Raw genomic sequence first — 17528 nt, 5'->3', positions numbered from 1 at the left:
GTCCGACGAATCCCAAATGCACCCCGCCGAAATTCAGAAACTAAAGGTGAGTTCTCTATTTGCAACTTCACTAGATTATTCAGATATAATAGGCCCCATCTTGCATAATTCGGTTGATTCAATGCAAAGAATAAATCACACATGTCATTGATGGAATCCAAGTAAAGCTCGAAATTACTTGTGCGAATACTTCTAGAAAAACGCAAAAATAAATTGATAAATTCGCAATATTGGTAATAAAATTGAGCTGTTTTTCCAAAATTTCCTTTCAACGTCTGATTACAGAATTCTTTGTACCCGTTAAGAATACGATTTAATAAATCAGGTAATTCCATTCTCTCATTAACGTCACATTGAGGTTGATTAGATTTTTCTTCTAATAAAGCTTGTAGTAATTCGTCTAACATTTCGACCGATACATTTGTTGTTGATAAAAATCTTCTTAAATGAAAAATTTGTAATGCAGCACTGGTCAGCGGATGTAGACGCTTGCATCGATTAAAATGCTTGCTGTCTAAGAAACTGTTTGCGGAGCCAGCAGCTAATACGTCTGCTGAAACTAACACGTCAACTAATCCACAAGAGTCGATGTATTTTCCTATAGCTTTAAAAAATGCCATTTGCATGTGAAATGCTCCGAGATTTATAAAAATATGATCGAATTTAGGTTTTTCTTTTTCCTGGATCTGCATAGCCATTTTAGCGATAGCTAAATCATAAGTTACGATGATTTGACTTTGATGACATCTTTTAGCTATTTCAGAACTTATTTTGAGAGATTCATTAACTATTGAATAACTAGTTGGCGATGAGTTAATTTGAGGTAAGTATTCAATCTTTTGAATTTCACTTAAATCAGTAGATATCATGCAATTGTAACCCAGCCACATTGGAACAAAATCTAATTGTGATAAAGACATGATCCACAATAAATCTTTATCTATTGCAATTTCTGTTGCGCCCTTGCACATATCGATTCTACTATTGAATAAATCAACAGGCAGAAGTTCCATAGATGTTGTAGGTTTGCCAAAGTATGGTTCGATGTCTCTTGGAATTGTCTCAAAGCGTCTTCGTTTGCGAGATGGCTCGTATTCACTTTTGTCATGATCCAGCAGAGAAGATGAAGAAGCTACAGGTTCTATGTCTGCACTTTCAGCACAAGGGTAATCCACCTGAGAAGTTGGAGAAGCTGCAACTTCCATATCTGCAGTCTCAGAACGAAGAAATTGATATATGATAGCAACGGTATCGTGCATCGTATCCTTTCCCGATGGTGTGTCTAGAAAACGATCAAAATTGTCATAGGCAACATTAGTACTGCATCCATTTGTTGCATTGATACCAGTAGGTATAATATTATTATCTTCAACTGATGTGAATGTCATTTCTGTCTCCAGCTCTTCTGCTAAAGTATATCCAATGGTGTGTCCGTATCTATTTAGTATCGTAATAACCTGGCGAGAATTTGTTAAAGATTTCATCGCAAGTCCAAGAGCAATGTTTTTTGCTGCTTTATATCGACCTTTTGATACAATGTAAATTATATCACTGCAAATAGATTTTACTTTTAATATGTTCTCTGTTAACTCTTCATTAGTTATGTCAGGTCCATTTATTAGATTCAGCATAAAATCAAGTAATTCATCCGGAACTTCACACTCTCCACGTAAGACATCATCAACAGTTAATCTTTTAGGTAGTGGATTTGGATTTATTTGTTTAATACAATTTCTTAATTTATACGCAACATCTTCAAGCTTTTTTTCATTACTTTGATGAACAGATTGAATATTATTTGCCATTACGGAAACGTCAATGTCTGACTTATAAATGATTTTTTGATTACGCGGTCCAGTAGAAGCTTCTATACGTATTTGATCTCCATATTTTTTAATTAATTTTTTTTCCAGCATTTCTGTCCGATAATCTTTCAAGTCATCAAGGGTCAAAGTGTTTTCCCCAAACTCCAATAACAATGCTTGATAGCGTCTAAATAGTTGAGCGAAATAAGTTACATGGTTATTCTTCATAATTTCTTCATCGACAAAATTGCAAAGAGATTTGAAAGCTAATTTATGTAAATGCCTGTATTGATGCCAACTCGAATCGGCTGGCTCTTCAGTGGACCGCTTGGCATTTGTTAGATATGTGGCATAACAGGGTTTGTGGTATGCAACAGTTTGATTTTTCAGTTTATGAAGAATCTCTGAATCATCTAACTTATCTGCAATTTCCTGTAGATGATTTATAGTTTGATCACCTTGAGGGTACACTAATTTCAATACGGTTTTTCCACATTTTTTTTTGCTTACAATTACAAAACAAGCAAGTAACTGGATTTACTTGAGTTGCTGGAGTTACTTGAGTTGCTGGAGTTTTAGATGTGTAGTTACTGTAATTTTGTTGTGTTGTTAATACTGTGTCCGTAGACCGTACCTGAAAATAATCAATTTCTTAAGAATAAATATAATTAAAATAAAATATAATATAGTTAATATTGATTAAAAAAAATAACTAAAATACCTTATTAATCTTATCAGGAGAAGGAGTTACCACATCACCATTATTTTCTTTATCCTCAGTATCCTCAGAAGTTGTTGTCAACGATTTTGGATGTAGATTGCCTTTAAATAACTAAAATAATTCGTTGAAGCAAATTTCGGAAAAAAATTTTTATGATAAAAATATTTTTTAATAATATACTTACTTCAAGATTTTTTACAAATAAATCAAATTCATCATTGTAAATATTTTTTAAAACTTACTTTTTTATAGCAAGAAGAGTGATAACCTACAACATCAATTGAGTCTTTGGTTAAATTGACGTCAGCATATTTAAAACCTTTTAAACGCCGGAATGATAATTTTATAGAACAATTTTCGAATGACTTGTCGTTAAAAAGAATAACTGAGTCAGTTTTTTGGCATAAGAAACACTTTTTTTTTGTCATTTTTAATTTATTTTCACAATACACGACGTGTTTACCAACAGATAACCCAAAGCATTGCTCTATAGTAAAGCTGCGCACTCTCTTATGGCTTACGGCGCCTGTGCTCACAGCTGTAGTACTTTGTCCTTCTCTATTGGAAGGAAATCTACGCGCAATGTCTCTCTGTCTAATAGTTCTGCCCGCTCCATTTTTTCAGTTTCAAAGTCTTACAACTTGTATCTATGAATAAATTTTCACACGCAACCTTATACTCCGCTGTTTGTAATTAAATTATTTTCATTTTAAAATTAATTGCGATTGGTTGACAGAAAAGTGCAGTTACTTATATCAATTTACGTTTTTGAACGAAGTTGCCAGGTATTAGGGACCAGAGAAAAGTATGCTACTGTGGTGTTGCATGTTGTGTATATTATAAACTTTTTACTGGAATTTGTTTTATTTGGCAGGCACGCCGGCGAAATTATGAAAAATATTAATTTTTTATAATTTTAATTAATTATAACCATGAAAATTTTTTAAAGGGTTGCCTTATTAAATTATATTCAGAAACTTATTTTATTTGATAAAATATTATTCTTATCTGGTTGGCACACTAGTGAAGGACGATCTTATTACGGATCCTCTACTATAGAATAATAGAAGGTTTGTGACAATAACAAGATGCGCAGTAGACAAGTGACGTCACCGGTTCTTCTTAGCTGTGAGAACGGCAACAAGTCGCAATAAATTCGTTAGTTAGAAATATATTCGTTTGTATAGCCAGATCAGCAAGAGATAACACACATCCTCATAACTCGAACATAATGTTAGTGAGGTTTTGTTTGACATAAAAATATAAACAAAACAAAAATGTAAACATAATGACGTAGCTGGTGTTCTAGCAGCTGATCGTTTGTTTACAAAAGCATGCGCATGTCACAAACCTTCTATTATTCTAGTAACCTTGGTTTGCACTGGGTCTAGAGATAATTCAGGTAGTGCAGTGCAAGACTGACTTTCTATATAAATAAAAAAGAAAAGAAATTAATTTTTAATTAATGTTTTCATTAAACTTCTTATTTTATAGATATCTTATTGTCAAAATTAATAAAAATTTCTAGACAAAATTCTAATTTCAATTCTCTTCTTCTTTTTCTTCGTCTTCTTCATAATCGTCGTCATCGTCCCTCTGCTACAGAATTTCAAGTTACCGTCTTTAACGAAATTTCGCTCATGCGCGTGCAAAGGAAGACAACAATAGTACAGTAGAACCTTTGTGATCCGGCACTGCGCTAGTCCAATAATCCGGCACTCTCAGACGGTCGTGGTGCGGGAATCACGTTGATACGCGAGGTTTGATCTTGGTTAGGGACTGGAACTGTACTAGTGCAGGCCAGTTGTGGAGTGTATAGAATTAAGGTTTGTTCTTGGTAGCTGCACTGGCAGAATTAGGAAGTGTATACTAAAGCGTTCTTTGTAGCAGAACCAGCGCTAGTGTCGCTGTTCTTAGTAGCAGTGCAAGGGAACTGGTTCACCCAGTTCACTGTAGTGCTTGCACTGGTTTTAGAGTCAGTTCAGCCAGTGCAGTGTAAGACAGTGCAATAAATGTTATCTGGAAACAGTGGCACTACATCTTCGTTATCGGACGAATGTAAAATATCAAAAAGTACTAATTCGTTTTTCATTATTGTTAATACTACAAGGCCTGAATCACATCAAATAACTTTAAATACAACAATCAACAAATTCTCTATTCCTCTCTGCACTATATCGTTCTTTCTATCAAATTGAACTAATTCTATACACTCATGAACTGGCCTGCACTGATCCAGTTCAGTATAGTTCCAGTGCAGCTACCAAGAACAAACCTCAATATATGCAAGGACTGTCCCAAAAGTACCTGGCCTGACCTAGAGATGGCGGTAGTTGCTTGAAAATACCACTTTACGAGAACTGACTATTAAATAACGAGACTGCGTGCTTAGAGGGCGCCCTAGACGGGTGAGGTGCGTTGGGTATCTAGATATCTTTTCTATGCACGTCCCAAAACACGTTTCCGTCACTATAATAGTATTTGTGCAGTGGCGGTTTTTTTCTCGTGCCGAAAACCATGTGTGATGAATAACAGGAGCAACGTATCAATATCAAATTTCTCGTTAAATTGAAAAAAAGGCTGACTGAGTGCTATAAATTGTTGCAAGAGGCCTATGGGGCCAATTCTCTATCTCGTACGCGTGTTTTTGAGTGATGTGAGCGCTTTAGTGAGAGCCGAGAGAGCACTGAAGATGACCAACGTCCAGGTCGCCCTGTGACTGTTTTAACTCCTGAAACAGTGCAATTGCACATGACTAAAGTCTGTGCGTAATTGGTGCCAAAAAATCTGACTCCTGACCAAAAGCTCTTGCGTCAACTGGTCTGCTCAGATTTCCTTGAAATATTAATTTTGTAAGAGGGATTAAAAACCTGCTTGAACTGCTATACATAGCTATATATAAGAGTGACATTAAAGTGAGATTCCAAGGCACAACATCAGAGAAGACGCACACAAATAAGGGCGTTAAGCAAGGAGACTCAATGTCACCAACGCTATTCAACATAATTCTGGAAGGCATTGTGATAATCGCTGGACAACAAAATACGAACGTTATAACAGATGCAATACAGATAGTAGCATATGCAGATGATGTAACGATCATTGCAAATGGACAGAAGGAATTAATAAAATCGATCAACAAATTAGAAGAAGAAGCAAGAAATTACGGACTGGAAATAAATGCAGAAAAAACAAAATATATGAAAATAGGAGGAAAACCTGAACAGAGAGCAAACCAATTGAAAACTAACAAATACAATTTTGAAACAGTATCGACCTTTAACTGTCTAGGAATAACTTTGGGATAAACAAGCAGAGAGAGGATAAAGGATAGGATACAAAAGGGCTATCAAATCTATGAAAGTAATAAAAACCTACTAAAAACAAAAACATAACCAAACAAAACAAAATAAAAATGTACAAAACCCTAATAAGACCAGTATAATAATCAGATCTTAATAATCACGTATGCGATGGAAACAACAGTAATAAACAAAAGAGAAGAAGAACTTAAAAGAACCGAAATAATGATAATGAGAACTGTAATAGATCCAAACATAACACAGGAAGGAGAAAGAGCAAAGAAAAACTAAGAAATAGAGGGAGAACTGGGGAAGGAGAATATAGTGAGATACATAAAAGCACAAAGGCTCAACTGAGCCGGGCACATAATGAGAAGAAAACCAATTGAAATGATCAAAAGAATAACGCAATGGATCCCTTTGTGGCCAAGGAGAAGGGGCAGGCCGAGAAAAACTTGGAGAAACGAAATAGAGGAGGACATAAGAGCACTCAATATAGAAAACTGGGGAGCAGAATGCCGGAATCGAAAAGAATGGAAAATAATAACAAAAGCAGCCAAAGCAAACGACAAACTATAAAGAAAATAAAAATTAGAAAACGAGGAGTAATGCATCTCAAAAAAAAAAGGATTTAAAGCGCCAAAAGCGAAAATCCACATGGGATTGAAAGGCTTGATGAGGATGATCTCTGATTAATAAATAATTAGTTGTTTAAAAATAATTTCTACTAAAAAAATTAATTATAAACTTTATAGCTAGACATACAAGGTATTTAACCAAAATAACAAGATTTAGTAGGTTTTATTTATTTTCATAAATCATAATTAAGTAACAAAGAAAATTAGAAGAATAAAATAATAGTTATTTACATTATAAATCCGGGAAGTGATTTAGTACGGTTCGAGTTAGATGTTTATAGACGAGGCGACGAAGGAGTAGAGTCAACAATATCTAATCGAGTACAGTATTAATAACTTCACGGACGTATATCGTAATATATTTTCGGATTTAAATAAAAATTAAAATTGTATTGAAATGTCATATTTAACAATTTTACAGAAAAATGGCTCTTTTGATTATTAAAAAAAAATAAAAATTAACAGATGTCACTAAGGTAACATTATAAACAAAGGCAGATATTGAATTTTTGGAAATACAAAAAATATGTTGGCTTATTTTTTTGATGTTGTTTTTTAAAAGCATTCTTTTCAAACCTCAAATTTTCAGTCAAAAACATCAAAAAGCTCTTCATTGTGGTCTAAATATTCGATGGTCAAATCATTACACGGATCGACGTATATAACCGCCTCTCTTGTTTTGATACCGATCGATTTCAATGCTAATAAAAGTACAAAAAAGTAGGGTACTAGAAGACAAGAGTGGAAAAAATTTTATTATACGTATCAATAGATGTTCTGAAAATTATTTCTGATTCTGTTCATCAAATTTAGATATGGAAGGAACATTAATAATTATAAATAATATATATTCAAACTTTAAACTGATAAATTTTGGGTTATGTAAGAGTATTGTACTGAATTTTAACACGTTGAGCCCTGGTGTGGTTCATAGGCCTACAGCCCACAGCGGTTTTATGATATAATATTTATCGAAATATATCGTACTTTCCTATACACTTCACATAAAAGTATAAATCATCGTTCAAAGGATAAAAAAGCAAACAAAACTTTGTTTTTCCATTCTGCAAGCAAACTTGAAAAAAATGTATTTCAAATAAAAAGTTCAAAAATGATGTTTCATGTGTACGGTCCATAGAACCTCTCTTGGCCCTGGATGCAGATTTAACGCTAAACTTCACCTCGGGCCCAAAGGAAGCCTATGAACCGCACACAAAGAACATCATTTTCTCGTACTGTTACTTTCAAATAAATTTTTCCTTTTTTTTTCTTGGATCCACACTCCATATAGAATGTAAAAACACAAACACATTTTTAGGCATAGGGGAAAGTTTATCAATTTAGGTAGGGGCTCAATGTGTTAAGTGAATATTGAGTGTTCAAAATACCGAAGTTAAATGTGTACAAAAAAAATTTAAGCTCCTCACCTAAAGTATCTCTCTTATATAGAGGTAGATCCATAGCTGATGCAATTAGGTCAATTGCCTCGTGGCCTACACTTTGATACATGAAACTATCTATTTCAGTTTTACTATGGGGCACCAAATTTGCTAAAGCCACTATCTGATGGCCTGCGGCAATACATTGCATCATATTAAATGTGCTGTCTTTGCCACCACTTACTAAAGCTACTACTTTCATCTTAGAATATTGCCTAAGCTACAAAGTTAAATAAAAAAAATCATTATTAAAAAATCATTTATGAAGAACTCCTCACTATACACCAACTGAGGTGATAAAATATAATATTAATTCAACTCACTAGATTTATTTTAAATTGCTGATCTTCCTCTTGAATACATTTATTTTAAACCGCAATTATTATGCTTTCTACAGAGTGTGACTAAAAAACGTGATCCCGTCTCTAGGATAGATAGAAAACTGAAAAATATTTGGGGTTTGCTCAGTAATTATATACGAATATGTTTTGGAAGCTGATACATCCAATGAATTTGTTTTTAAGTTTGACTCTCATAGAGGGCGCTAGTTACACAGTTCATATCAAGTAGTATTGAACATAACTTTTTCAATATTAGATTTATCAAGCAAAATTTTAAGTGATCTTAAACATTTAATTTTACACCAAAAAGGTGGTACTGTTGATGAACTATTCACATAGAATTTCACAATATATATATATATATATATATATATATATATATATATATATATGAAAATAAAGAATTTCTACTATTCTACTATTCACCTCTGAAATAATTTCAAAATTCCATATATCGAAAATGTATCTCGCCGTTCTTCAAAGGGGAAAACAACTACTTTCTAATGCCTCGACTAATATTGAATTACAACCTCTCTGAAGAGCATGATGTAAATCGACCTTCTTGTCGATATTAACATCCCCAATGGCTCGCAATTGCAACGAGAGGGTGTAATTACTGACTAGTTTCGACGTTATTACGTCTCATCAGAGCAGTTCAACACCCCTCGTCTCAAGCCCGAAAATTGAATTTTGAATCCTATGAATTTAAAATTCAGGGGTAGAAAGGGGGTCCTTGACCCCTGCTGCACGCTTCTGGATAAAACTAGGAATCATCTATTCATGTTAGAACAAGTAGTTTATCAAGTTAATATCAAGTTAATAATCGTCAAATAGTTTCAATCAACAATCGATCACACTCTTTGAAATTTAATGACAAAAAATCGTTTTTCTCCTAGAGCAGTATCAGTCGAATTTAATGATATTGGTTGATATGGTAAATATTTGTTTGGACAGTTTTCTTTTTTCTACCTATCAATATTTTATTTTCTATCAATCTCAATCTACAAGAATAGTGAGGAATTCTTCATTAATTTGATAGATTTGTTATCATTATGTTTCTAAGAAAATACTTTATTATTATTATTGAAAGTAAAGTTAGTTGTTTGATCCTGAATCATGTATCAGATTATTGCAGATTCTAATCCTGAACAATGGTACTATTATATTTCTTAAATGTCGTTTCATTTTAAATTCAAAACTCAATCTACAAGAACCTTTTATTTTTATCAATTCAGTTTCGTATGTTAATTTTTCATAGTTTTTATGTTTATGACATTTTCTTTGTTTATAGATCTTCAGTTGTATAATCCATTTTAGGTATATAATTATTATTGTTGAGCAGTTAACATAGCATCAGCAACATTAGCCATAGATAACTATTTAAGAGGAATTAATAACATTTAAAATAGAGAAAATAATAGAAACAAACAAAACTATCAGCTGATCACATTTATCTACTAATATACTAGGTTAGAAAGTAGAAAGGTCCCATTCATATTGTTCGTTTTGTGAACATGATCCTTATTACTCACTTTCAGACCATTCTGATCATGCTCAGGTTAACCCTATCATAGTTTCTGAAAAGCACCTAAATCATTCTCAAAAATGCAGACTGATATCTTCTATAACTAAAGAATTGTACACATCTGAAGACTATTATAAGGGAATATTTCCAAAAATAACCTATAGGACTTATAAAATAAAAAAATATATGTCAACCAGCAAAAAAACTAAAACTGTTTGCCTGTAAAAAAACTGTTTCTACTGTACCACTACAAAACAAACAACTAAAAAAGCTGGTAATCAATATTCACTCTAAAGTTAAAGAAAATCATATTGAATATGTTATTCATTATCATGAATATCAACTTAAATGTACTTAAAACTAATTATTAACAAGATTTTTTGTGGAATAGTATGAATAAATAACCATTTTGTTACTAGTTGCATTATCAAATTTTAAACAGAAATAATTCAAACAAATTATACATATTAATTCATTATAACTAAATAGAACTATAAATAAAAAATATATTATAAGCAATGTATTATCAAAATCTTAGACTATTATTGACTATATTACATAAAAGCATAGCTTACCTATTTTTTTTAACACTTTCACAATTATTTCAATAACACATTTATGAGTACACTACATTCTTTATCTGATACTGAGCACATTACTTCTCAGAGGTCAAGTTTGGTTAGAAGTAAAAAAATATAAGAATACATTTAGTTTGACTGATTAAAAGTACAGGTTAGGTTTCAAAAACAAAAATGTTGATTTAATAAACACATGTGTCATTTCTGAATTGACTATTTATAACGCAGTAAAATGTCTGGTTTTGATAGTTTTGAATAAACTTATTTTATTAAAAAAAACCAGTTCATTTTTTTCATTAGAATAAATATTCAGAAATAATATCCCCATGCAAATCACAAAGAACCTCTCTCTTTCTTATGGGTGTTAAGTGGAACGAACCCATTTTGTAGTTCCGTGACTCATTGACACATTTGTAGAAAATAAATTTATAGTTTGTCTATGGCAACAGAACATACCAAGGATATCTTAGGGTATGTTCTGTGATGTCAGGTAACCTTTACTACATATATTTACAGTTGATGTGTTGGGTATTGGGGATTATGACATTATTGACTACATGTTCATAGTTATAATAATATTTGTCCAATAACGTAAGTCAATCAAAATACCATCAAATTCCTTGCAGTAAAATTAAAGACAGAATACGTAAGTTGAACAAAAAAATTAAATGGATTCCTCAAACTTTATTTGTTTTCCAAAAAGAGAACTAAAAGATGAGTTAGATATAGAAACACCAAATGTTGAAGGACAAGCAACCTTTGGTAATGAAGATTTTAAACAAAATTCTACAAATTTTGTAAATACTCCTTCCATGATGGTAAAGGTCGAAATTGAACCAGATATGAAAAAAGAGGAAACTACGGGAGTGACAAATATTCTCGATCCAGAAGTATTTAAAGTGAAACTTGAACCTCTAGATGTACCAGATATAATTGATCAAAATGTTATTTATTCAGAAAATTTAGAATGGAATATGAATACTCAACCTGGTCCTTCCAGTTATAAATCAACTAGTAGATGTCCGTTTACATTGAAAAGTATCAAGACTAAAAATAAGAAACAAAAATATAAATGCCCTATTTGTGGAAAAAGTAAGTAATTTTTTATTTATTTCTTTGATCATAGATGAAATATCAACAAGTTTTCTTTCTATTTTAGTTTTAAAAGCTTATTCATATTGTTAATAAGAGATAATATAGAAACTTGATTATTTTTCACTAAATTCAATCAACGCACAGTAAATAAAATTGAAAACTAAAATTTGGCTGAAACTTCGAAACTTTACTGCAGACTTGTATTTTTTCTATAGACAATAATGATGATAAACAATGGAAAATTAATAGTGAATGAACATGTACAGAGTTCAGGTTATTTTAGAAAAATGATTAGGATCTTGATTCTCCTTTTGAATCATCTAGTGTTAAAATTCTTTCTTCAATCTCTTTATAGGCATTTGAAGGCTTGAATTTCATACAGTAGTAATAATTTTTTATATAAAAGTACGTCTTTATATTATATTCCATTTTAAGAATGTTTATATTTCTATTATTCTATTTCATATGTTTTATAGTAGGTATTCATCAATTTTGAATCCATCCCAAAATAATGTAATGATGGTTGACCTACGAGTACACTTTAATTATCTTGAGATTGAAAATATTATTTTTCTAATAACAAACCATATAGTCCGGGAGCTGGCAATCTCAAAAGACCCGTGATCGAGGAATTGCAAAATTTTTATATAAATCGACAGCTATTAGTGGAACAAAATGCACTCGGTAAGTGATTTATTTGATCGAAAGTATAAAAAAATAATTCTTTATTAATAAAAAGCAAAAATGTTTTACCGTCATCGCGGATTTCGATAAAAAAATGTATATTTGATAGGAAATTTTGTGAATGAATGGAAAAAAATCAGCTTACCAATTTTTTCCAGCTGGAAGGGCCCGGCTTACCTATTTAAGGGATGTGATTGGAGGATAAAATTTCCTCATCATTCCATTGTTTTAATTTGCTTATTTTTATGTAAATTTTAAAAATATCGTGGTATAATTGTTTATACTAAAGCAGAACATAATTATTATCATTCATCTAATCTGTCATTGTCACAATTATAATGTTTTTCATCCTCTGATTCTTCACTTCCTTCTTCATTTAATTGGCCACAAAGAATTTCTTCAACTTTTAGTGGTGCGTCTGGGCCGTTACACCACATGGTTCGAGTTTATGATTTTCCGTGATTTGCCATCCATATTCTGTTGAATCATATGAACCATACAATTTATTGATGCAAAATGAAGAGTATCAAAATATTGTTGAGCATTTAACGGATCCACAAGACATTAATAATAATAAAAAATAGATATAATTCAAAGATTTACAAATTAAATGTACAATGTACAAAATAGTGTTGTAAATGTTGCAAGATTTGAATTATTTTTGAAGTTCTTTGCAAGTACAAGTGACAACAAAGAATTTTATAAAGGCATGATGTCAATTTATGGAAAATCATAAACTCGAACCATTGTGGTATAACGTCCCGGCGGCACCACTAGAAGTTGATGAAATTTTTTGTGGCCAATTAAATGGAGAAGAAAGTGAAGAATCAGAGGATCAAAAACATCATAATTGTGACGATGACAGATTAGATGAATGATAATTATGTTCTGCTTTTTTTTTGCTTTTTATTTAAATAATTATTTTTTTTCTCATACTTTCGCCCAAATGAATCGACACTTACTGAGTGTATTTTGTTTCTCTAATTAATAGCTGTCGATTTATATCAAATGAACGGTTAGACATAGGTGAACTTTTATATTAGTTTTTAATTTTTTATTTCTCGTATAAACACTAAAAGGATTTCTCTTAAGTTATACTTTTATATTTTTTTGTGTTATTTAAACCTAAGCCATTATCTGCCGCAGCCCGTAATGTTGAAGGTGGCGGATCGAATTTAGTCCATAACCTTATAGGCCAGTAAAAAGGGCTAGGAACTTCAATTTAAATTGTTCCTGTGATATTTTTTTTAAATTGTAGGCCGTAACGTGCACATCACTTATGAAGAATCTTATCACCCCCTAAGTGGAGTGCAACCCCCCCCCCCCAAATACGATTCAATTTTATTTTTTTAGGTAATTTCAGAATATCTCTGAAAATCATTGTCTTATCAAAAAAACTGTAGATTCAGAAAAAAGGGCACAAAATTTTACAAAAAAACGGTCCTTACAACAATTTCTCCAAATTGCACCTTATTCCTGAAAAAAGTTATTGAAGGTAAGCGTTTTCACGATCTGTATTTTTCCAACCAGCGCGGGGAATAAAAATCCATAACTCCTAATAGAAATGTCCGATTTTGACGAATCTTACGTCATTTTGAAGATGAGTATTTCAGCTTTCTATTGACATATTATTATCTCTCATACGCAAAATTGCAGCTTAGGCTCTCATTACACTACTATTTCTAACTGCGTGAAATAATGCTCGAGATCACTGAAATCTTGTTTCTATCTTTGTAGCGAGTAAAATTATGAGTTGAGGAGTACTTAATTTTTAAATTCCATAGTATTCAGTCGGTACTAGTAATGCTGGTTTCAAATACGATAATTTTCGAAAGTTCGCTTTTTTGGGTTATAAATTCTTGACAGAGTTGATAACTTCAAATGTTGATATCTCAGGAATAAGCGCACGTATTAACATAAATCAAAGTGGAACCTGGAGGGGAGTATCTACTCTTTTTGAAAGACTTTATAAAAATGGGCTTAGTTGCAGGGATTTTAAATAAAATTCAGTCAATCTTGTAGTAGCTGAAAACATAACTCTGTCGACGTTTACTCGCATTGCATCTTATCCGGAGGAAAATAAAATCAGTCCTTGGAGGAATAACGGCATTCAAGAACCCAAAAGAATTATTCAGCAATGTGCCTGGGAAGAACGCATTCAAATTCCTATACCTGTTCATTGCGGCCGGAGACCTGTCCGAGCGGCAGCTGGCGGACCGCTGTATGTGTCGTGTCCGTGAGTGCGCCGACCGGTTGCGTAGAGGGCGATCTGCAATATTGTCAGCAGTAGCACGATGTAAACACGACGCTCAGTCAACATTGGGGGTGGAAAAAGGGTGTCACTTTGGAACCTATTGAAATTACAGTTCAAGCTGCTCCAAATTCGATTTTGAGGATGATTTTCTGTAACTGCACAACCCGATGTATTTAGAGATACCTGTACATATAAAAAGAGTGGTCTCAAACGTACCAGCATTGGTAATAAATGTACGCGAAAATTTGCCGGTGATAGTCCCAGACTGTGAAAACGAAGACGCAGATAGTGACTATGAGTTCGATGATTAAATAAATATATCGTTCTACCCATTTCTTGATGGTGATTTCTCGAGAATTCATTCTTTGTACCCTTCCTCAATATTCATGGAAAAAACACTTATCCGTTAGGTCCGGTCTCTACGTTTGATTTATACAAGTTTATCTGAATTTATTAATGAAAACGATTCACGTAACTGGACTTTCAAAACTCAATAATGACATTTCTCGAGTTTTCATTAGTATTTATATTATCTGAAAGCAGTGATTCCACATATCCCCTTCAAACACGTTTCTGGGATAACATGAGGATTCTGGCCCGGAGAGAATCAGTGCTAAAAAATTTCACTTATTATTTTCAACAATTTTGATTATATTCATTACGCAAGAGCGAAAATCTCAGATATCTCTAGAAAAAATTCCAAAGAAAGACATTTTATCGATTTGGGGAGGGAGGATGTGTCATACCAAGGGGTTGACATCGTTGCAAGGAATTTTTTTCTATTTTTCAAGTTCGTTTTCATTCATATTTATAGCCCAAAACTGACAAATTGGAAATTTTTTAGAGAATACCCCCCAAAAATACGTTTTTTTCATTTTAGAGGTAGCACCCCCCTAAGAGGGTGATGGGATTGTTGATTCAGCACACTATGACGACCACAAAGCAAAAAAAATGTAGGAGCAATTTAAGTTGAACTTTTGGGAGAAAAATTGCTCTAATTGCTGGCCTATTATTGTTTGGAGACCCTTGGGTATAGATAATCTATCCAAATTAATAATTCATTTGTATTTCAGGTCGGGTACCTTTATCTTCAAGTAAAAAACATATTAGGTCACATTTTGGATCACGTTGCAATATTTGTTATTTGTGCGGAAAGTTTTCAATTACAAGTTACGAATATCTGGATCACTTCAAGAAACACACAACAAAACAGAAATATCGCACTAAACAAATCAATTATTCAAATAAATTTAGAGCCAACGATCATCAAGATAACGTATGGGCCACCTTACAATACAAACACTTTTTAGATTATCCCGACCCGAAGGAAGACGATCACAGTGATGGCAAATTTAATAGCAACGAATTAAAAAAAATAAACGGCAAATGGCAGTGTTACATTTGTTACAAGCAGTTCATTAGAAGAGCATACTTGAAGCAACACATGAGGATACATACCGGTGAAAAACCGTTTTTATGTGAACTCTGTCCAAAACTATTCATAACAAAATCCCATTTAAGATATCACATCAAAATTCATACAGGAGATAAACCGTTCAAATGCAATTTATGTTCAGTGGAATGTGTTAGTAAATCCCAGCTAACAATTCATATGAGAATCCATACGGGTGAAAAACCTTTTGTTTGTTCAATTTGTTCGAAAGAATTTATTACAATATTTCACCTACGGAAGCATACAAAAGTACACACCGGAGAAAAACCGTTCAAATGTGAAATTTGTTTCAAAGGTTTCGGCCAAAAGTATTCTTTAGTCATACATTTAAGGAGCCATTCGGGAGAAAAACCTTACGAATGCGAAATTTGCCTAAAGAGATTTTCTCAAAAGAAGAACATGATTCTTCACACGGGCATTCATTCCGATGAACGACCATTCGAATGTACCATATGTTTAAAAAGATATAGCCAGTCAACGCTGTTGGATCGTCATATGAAGACGCACTCCACGGACAAACCGTTCAAATGCGAAATCTGCTTCAAACAATTTTCCACCAAATCACATTTCAACGAACATTTTCGAATACATTCGGGCGAAAAACCATTCGTATGTTCAATTTGCTCCAAGTCGTTTACCCAACAATCAAGTTTACGTAACCACGCGAACATACATAAGACTGAAAGACCGTTCAAATGTGAAATATGCCAAAAGGGTTTCACTCAAAGATCGAGTTTGAAATTACATATGAGCAACCACACTCAAGATAAACCATTTGGTTGTGAAATATGCCCAAAACGATTTGCTCGTATGTCAGTTCTAAAACGCCACATGATTTTTCATTCCGGCGAGAAACCTTTTAAATGCGAAATTTGCTCGAAGAATTTCAGCATATCTTCTCATTTAAAACAACATTTGGTGAGTCATACTGGGGAAAAACCGTTCAAATGCGAGTTTTGTCCAAAACGTTTCGCTCTAAAAGCCGGCATAACATTACACATGAGAAGTCATTCTGGCGAAAGGCCGTATCAGTGTATTCTTTGTCCTAGAAAATTCTCCCAGAAATCTAATTTAACTGTTCATTTACAAAATCACTCCAAAGAGGATAGATTCAAATGTCGCGTATGTCAAGAAAAATTCAGCAACATCGAAAATTTGAATCGTCACATGACCGTCCATACTGGCGAACGACCGTTTCAGTGCAATACTTGTTACAAACAATTCTCTAAAAAAGCTCATTTGAGGGATCACATGAGAACTCATACAGGGGAAAAGCCATTCCATTGCGAATTATGTCACAAGAAGTTTTCTCAGAAATCTAGTTTGAATGTTCATATGAAAAGTCACTGCCGTTAAACAAAATTTGATGTCAGTTAAACGCGAAATCGGCAAAAAAAACAATTTTGATCCTTCTATCACTTTATAGTCCAGTCATCCTAGGTCAAATTAGTTGATTGTTTCGGAAAATCGACATACCCATTATATTACCATGTAAAAATTTGTATGTCCCCTAACGTAACACCTCTTTTGCAAGATAGTGTCCTAAATTCATTAAAAGAAACGAACTTGAAAGATGTGATTTTTCCACTTGCGAAAATCTACCCGAAAAAGTTCTTGTTCGTTCATGGAGCAACTTGTGGCCGGATGTGACACTGTTAGAACAATACAAAAAGAAAAGATAGAAAAAAAATAA

General features: G+C 32.8%; 2 protein-coding genes across 3 annotated transcripts in view; one reads left to right on the top strand and one right to left on the bottom strand.

Annotated features, from left to right (window-relative positions):
* LOC130893248 (uncharacterized) overlaps positions 1 to 10737 on the bottom strand; it is a 25654-nt gene extending 14917 nt beyond the window's left edge. The window contains exons 1-3 of one of the 2 annotated variants that reach the window (XM_057799186.1): positions 10347 to 10712; positions 8229 to 8347; positions 7894 to 8125 (exon numbers count right to left, since the gene is read on the bottom strand). In XM_057799186.1, the coding sequence (XP_057655169.1) occupies positions 7894 to 8107 (214 nt within the window). In that variant the 5' untranslated portion in view covers positions 8108 to 8125; positions 8229 to 8347; positions 10347 to 10712. Of the gene's footprint in view, positions 1 to 7893; positions 8126 to 8228; positions 8348 to 10346 lie in introns of both variants that reach the window. The other variant, XM_057799185.1, reaches the window with a different exon arrangement.
* Positions 10661 to 17528, top strand: LOC130893247 (zinc finger protein 260-like). The gene is made up of 2 exons (XM_057799184.1): positions 10661 to 11441; positions 15456 to 17528. The coding sequence occupies exons 1-2, from the start codon at positions 11018 to 11020 to the stop codon at positions 17189 to 17191; spliced, it is 2160 nt and encodes a 719-aa protein (XP_057655167.1). The 5' UTR covers positions 10661 to 11017; the 3' UTR covers positions 17192 to 17528.

This window comes from Diorhabda carinulata, chromosome 4 (assembly GCF_026250575.1).
Source record: "Diorhabda carinulata isolate Delta chromosome 4, icDioCari1.1, whole genome shotgun sequence".
Taxonomy (NCBI): Eukaryota; Metazoa; Arthropoda; class Insecta; order Coleoptera; family Chrysomelidae; genus Diorhabda; species Diorhabda carinulata.
The sequence above is the reverse complement of the archived record's forward strand: the minus strand, read 5'-3'. Positions and strand labels throughout refer to the sequence as shown.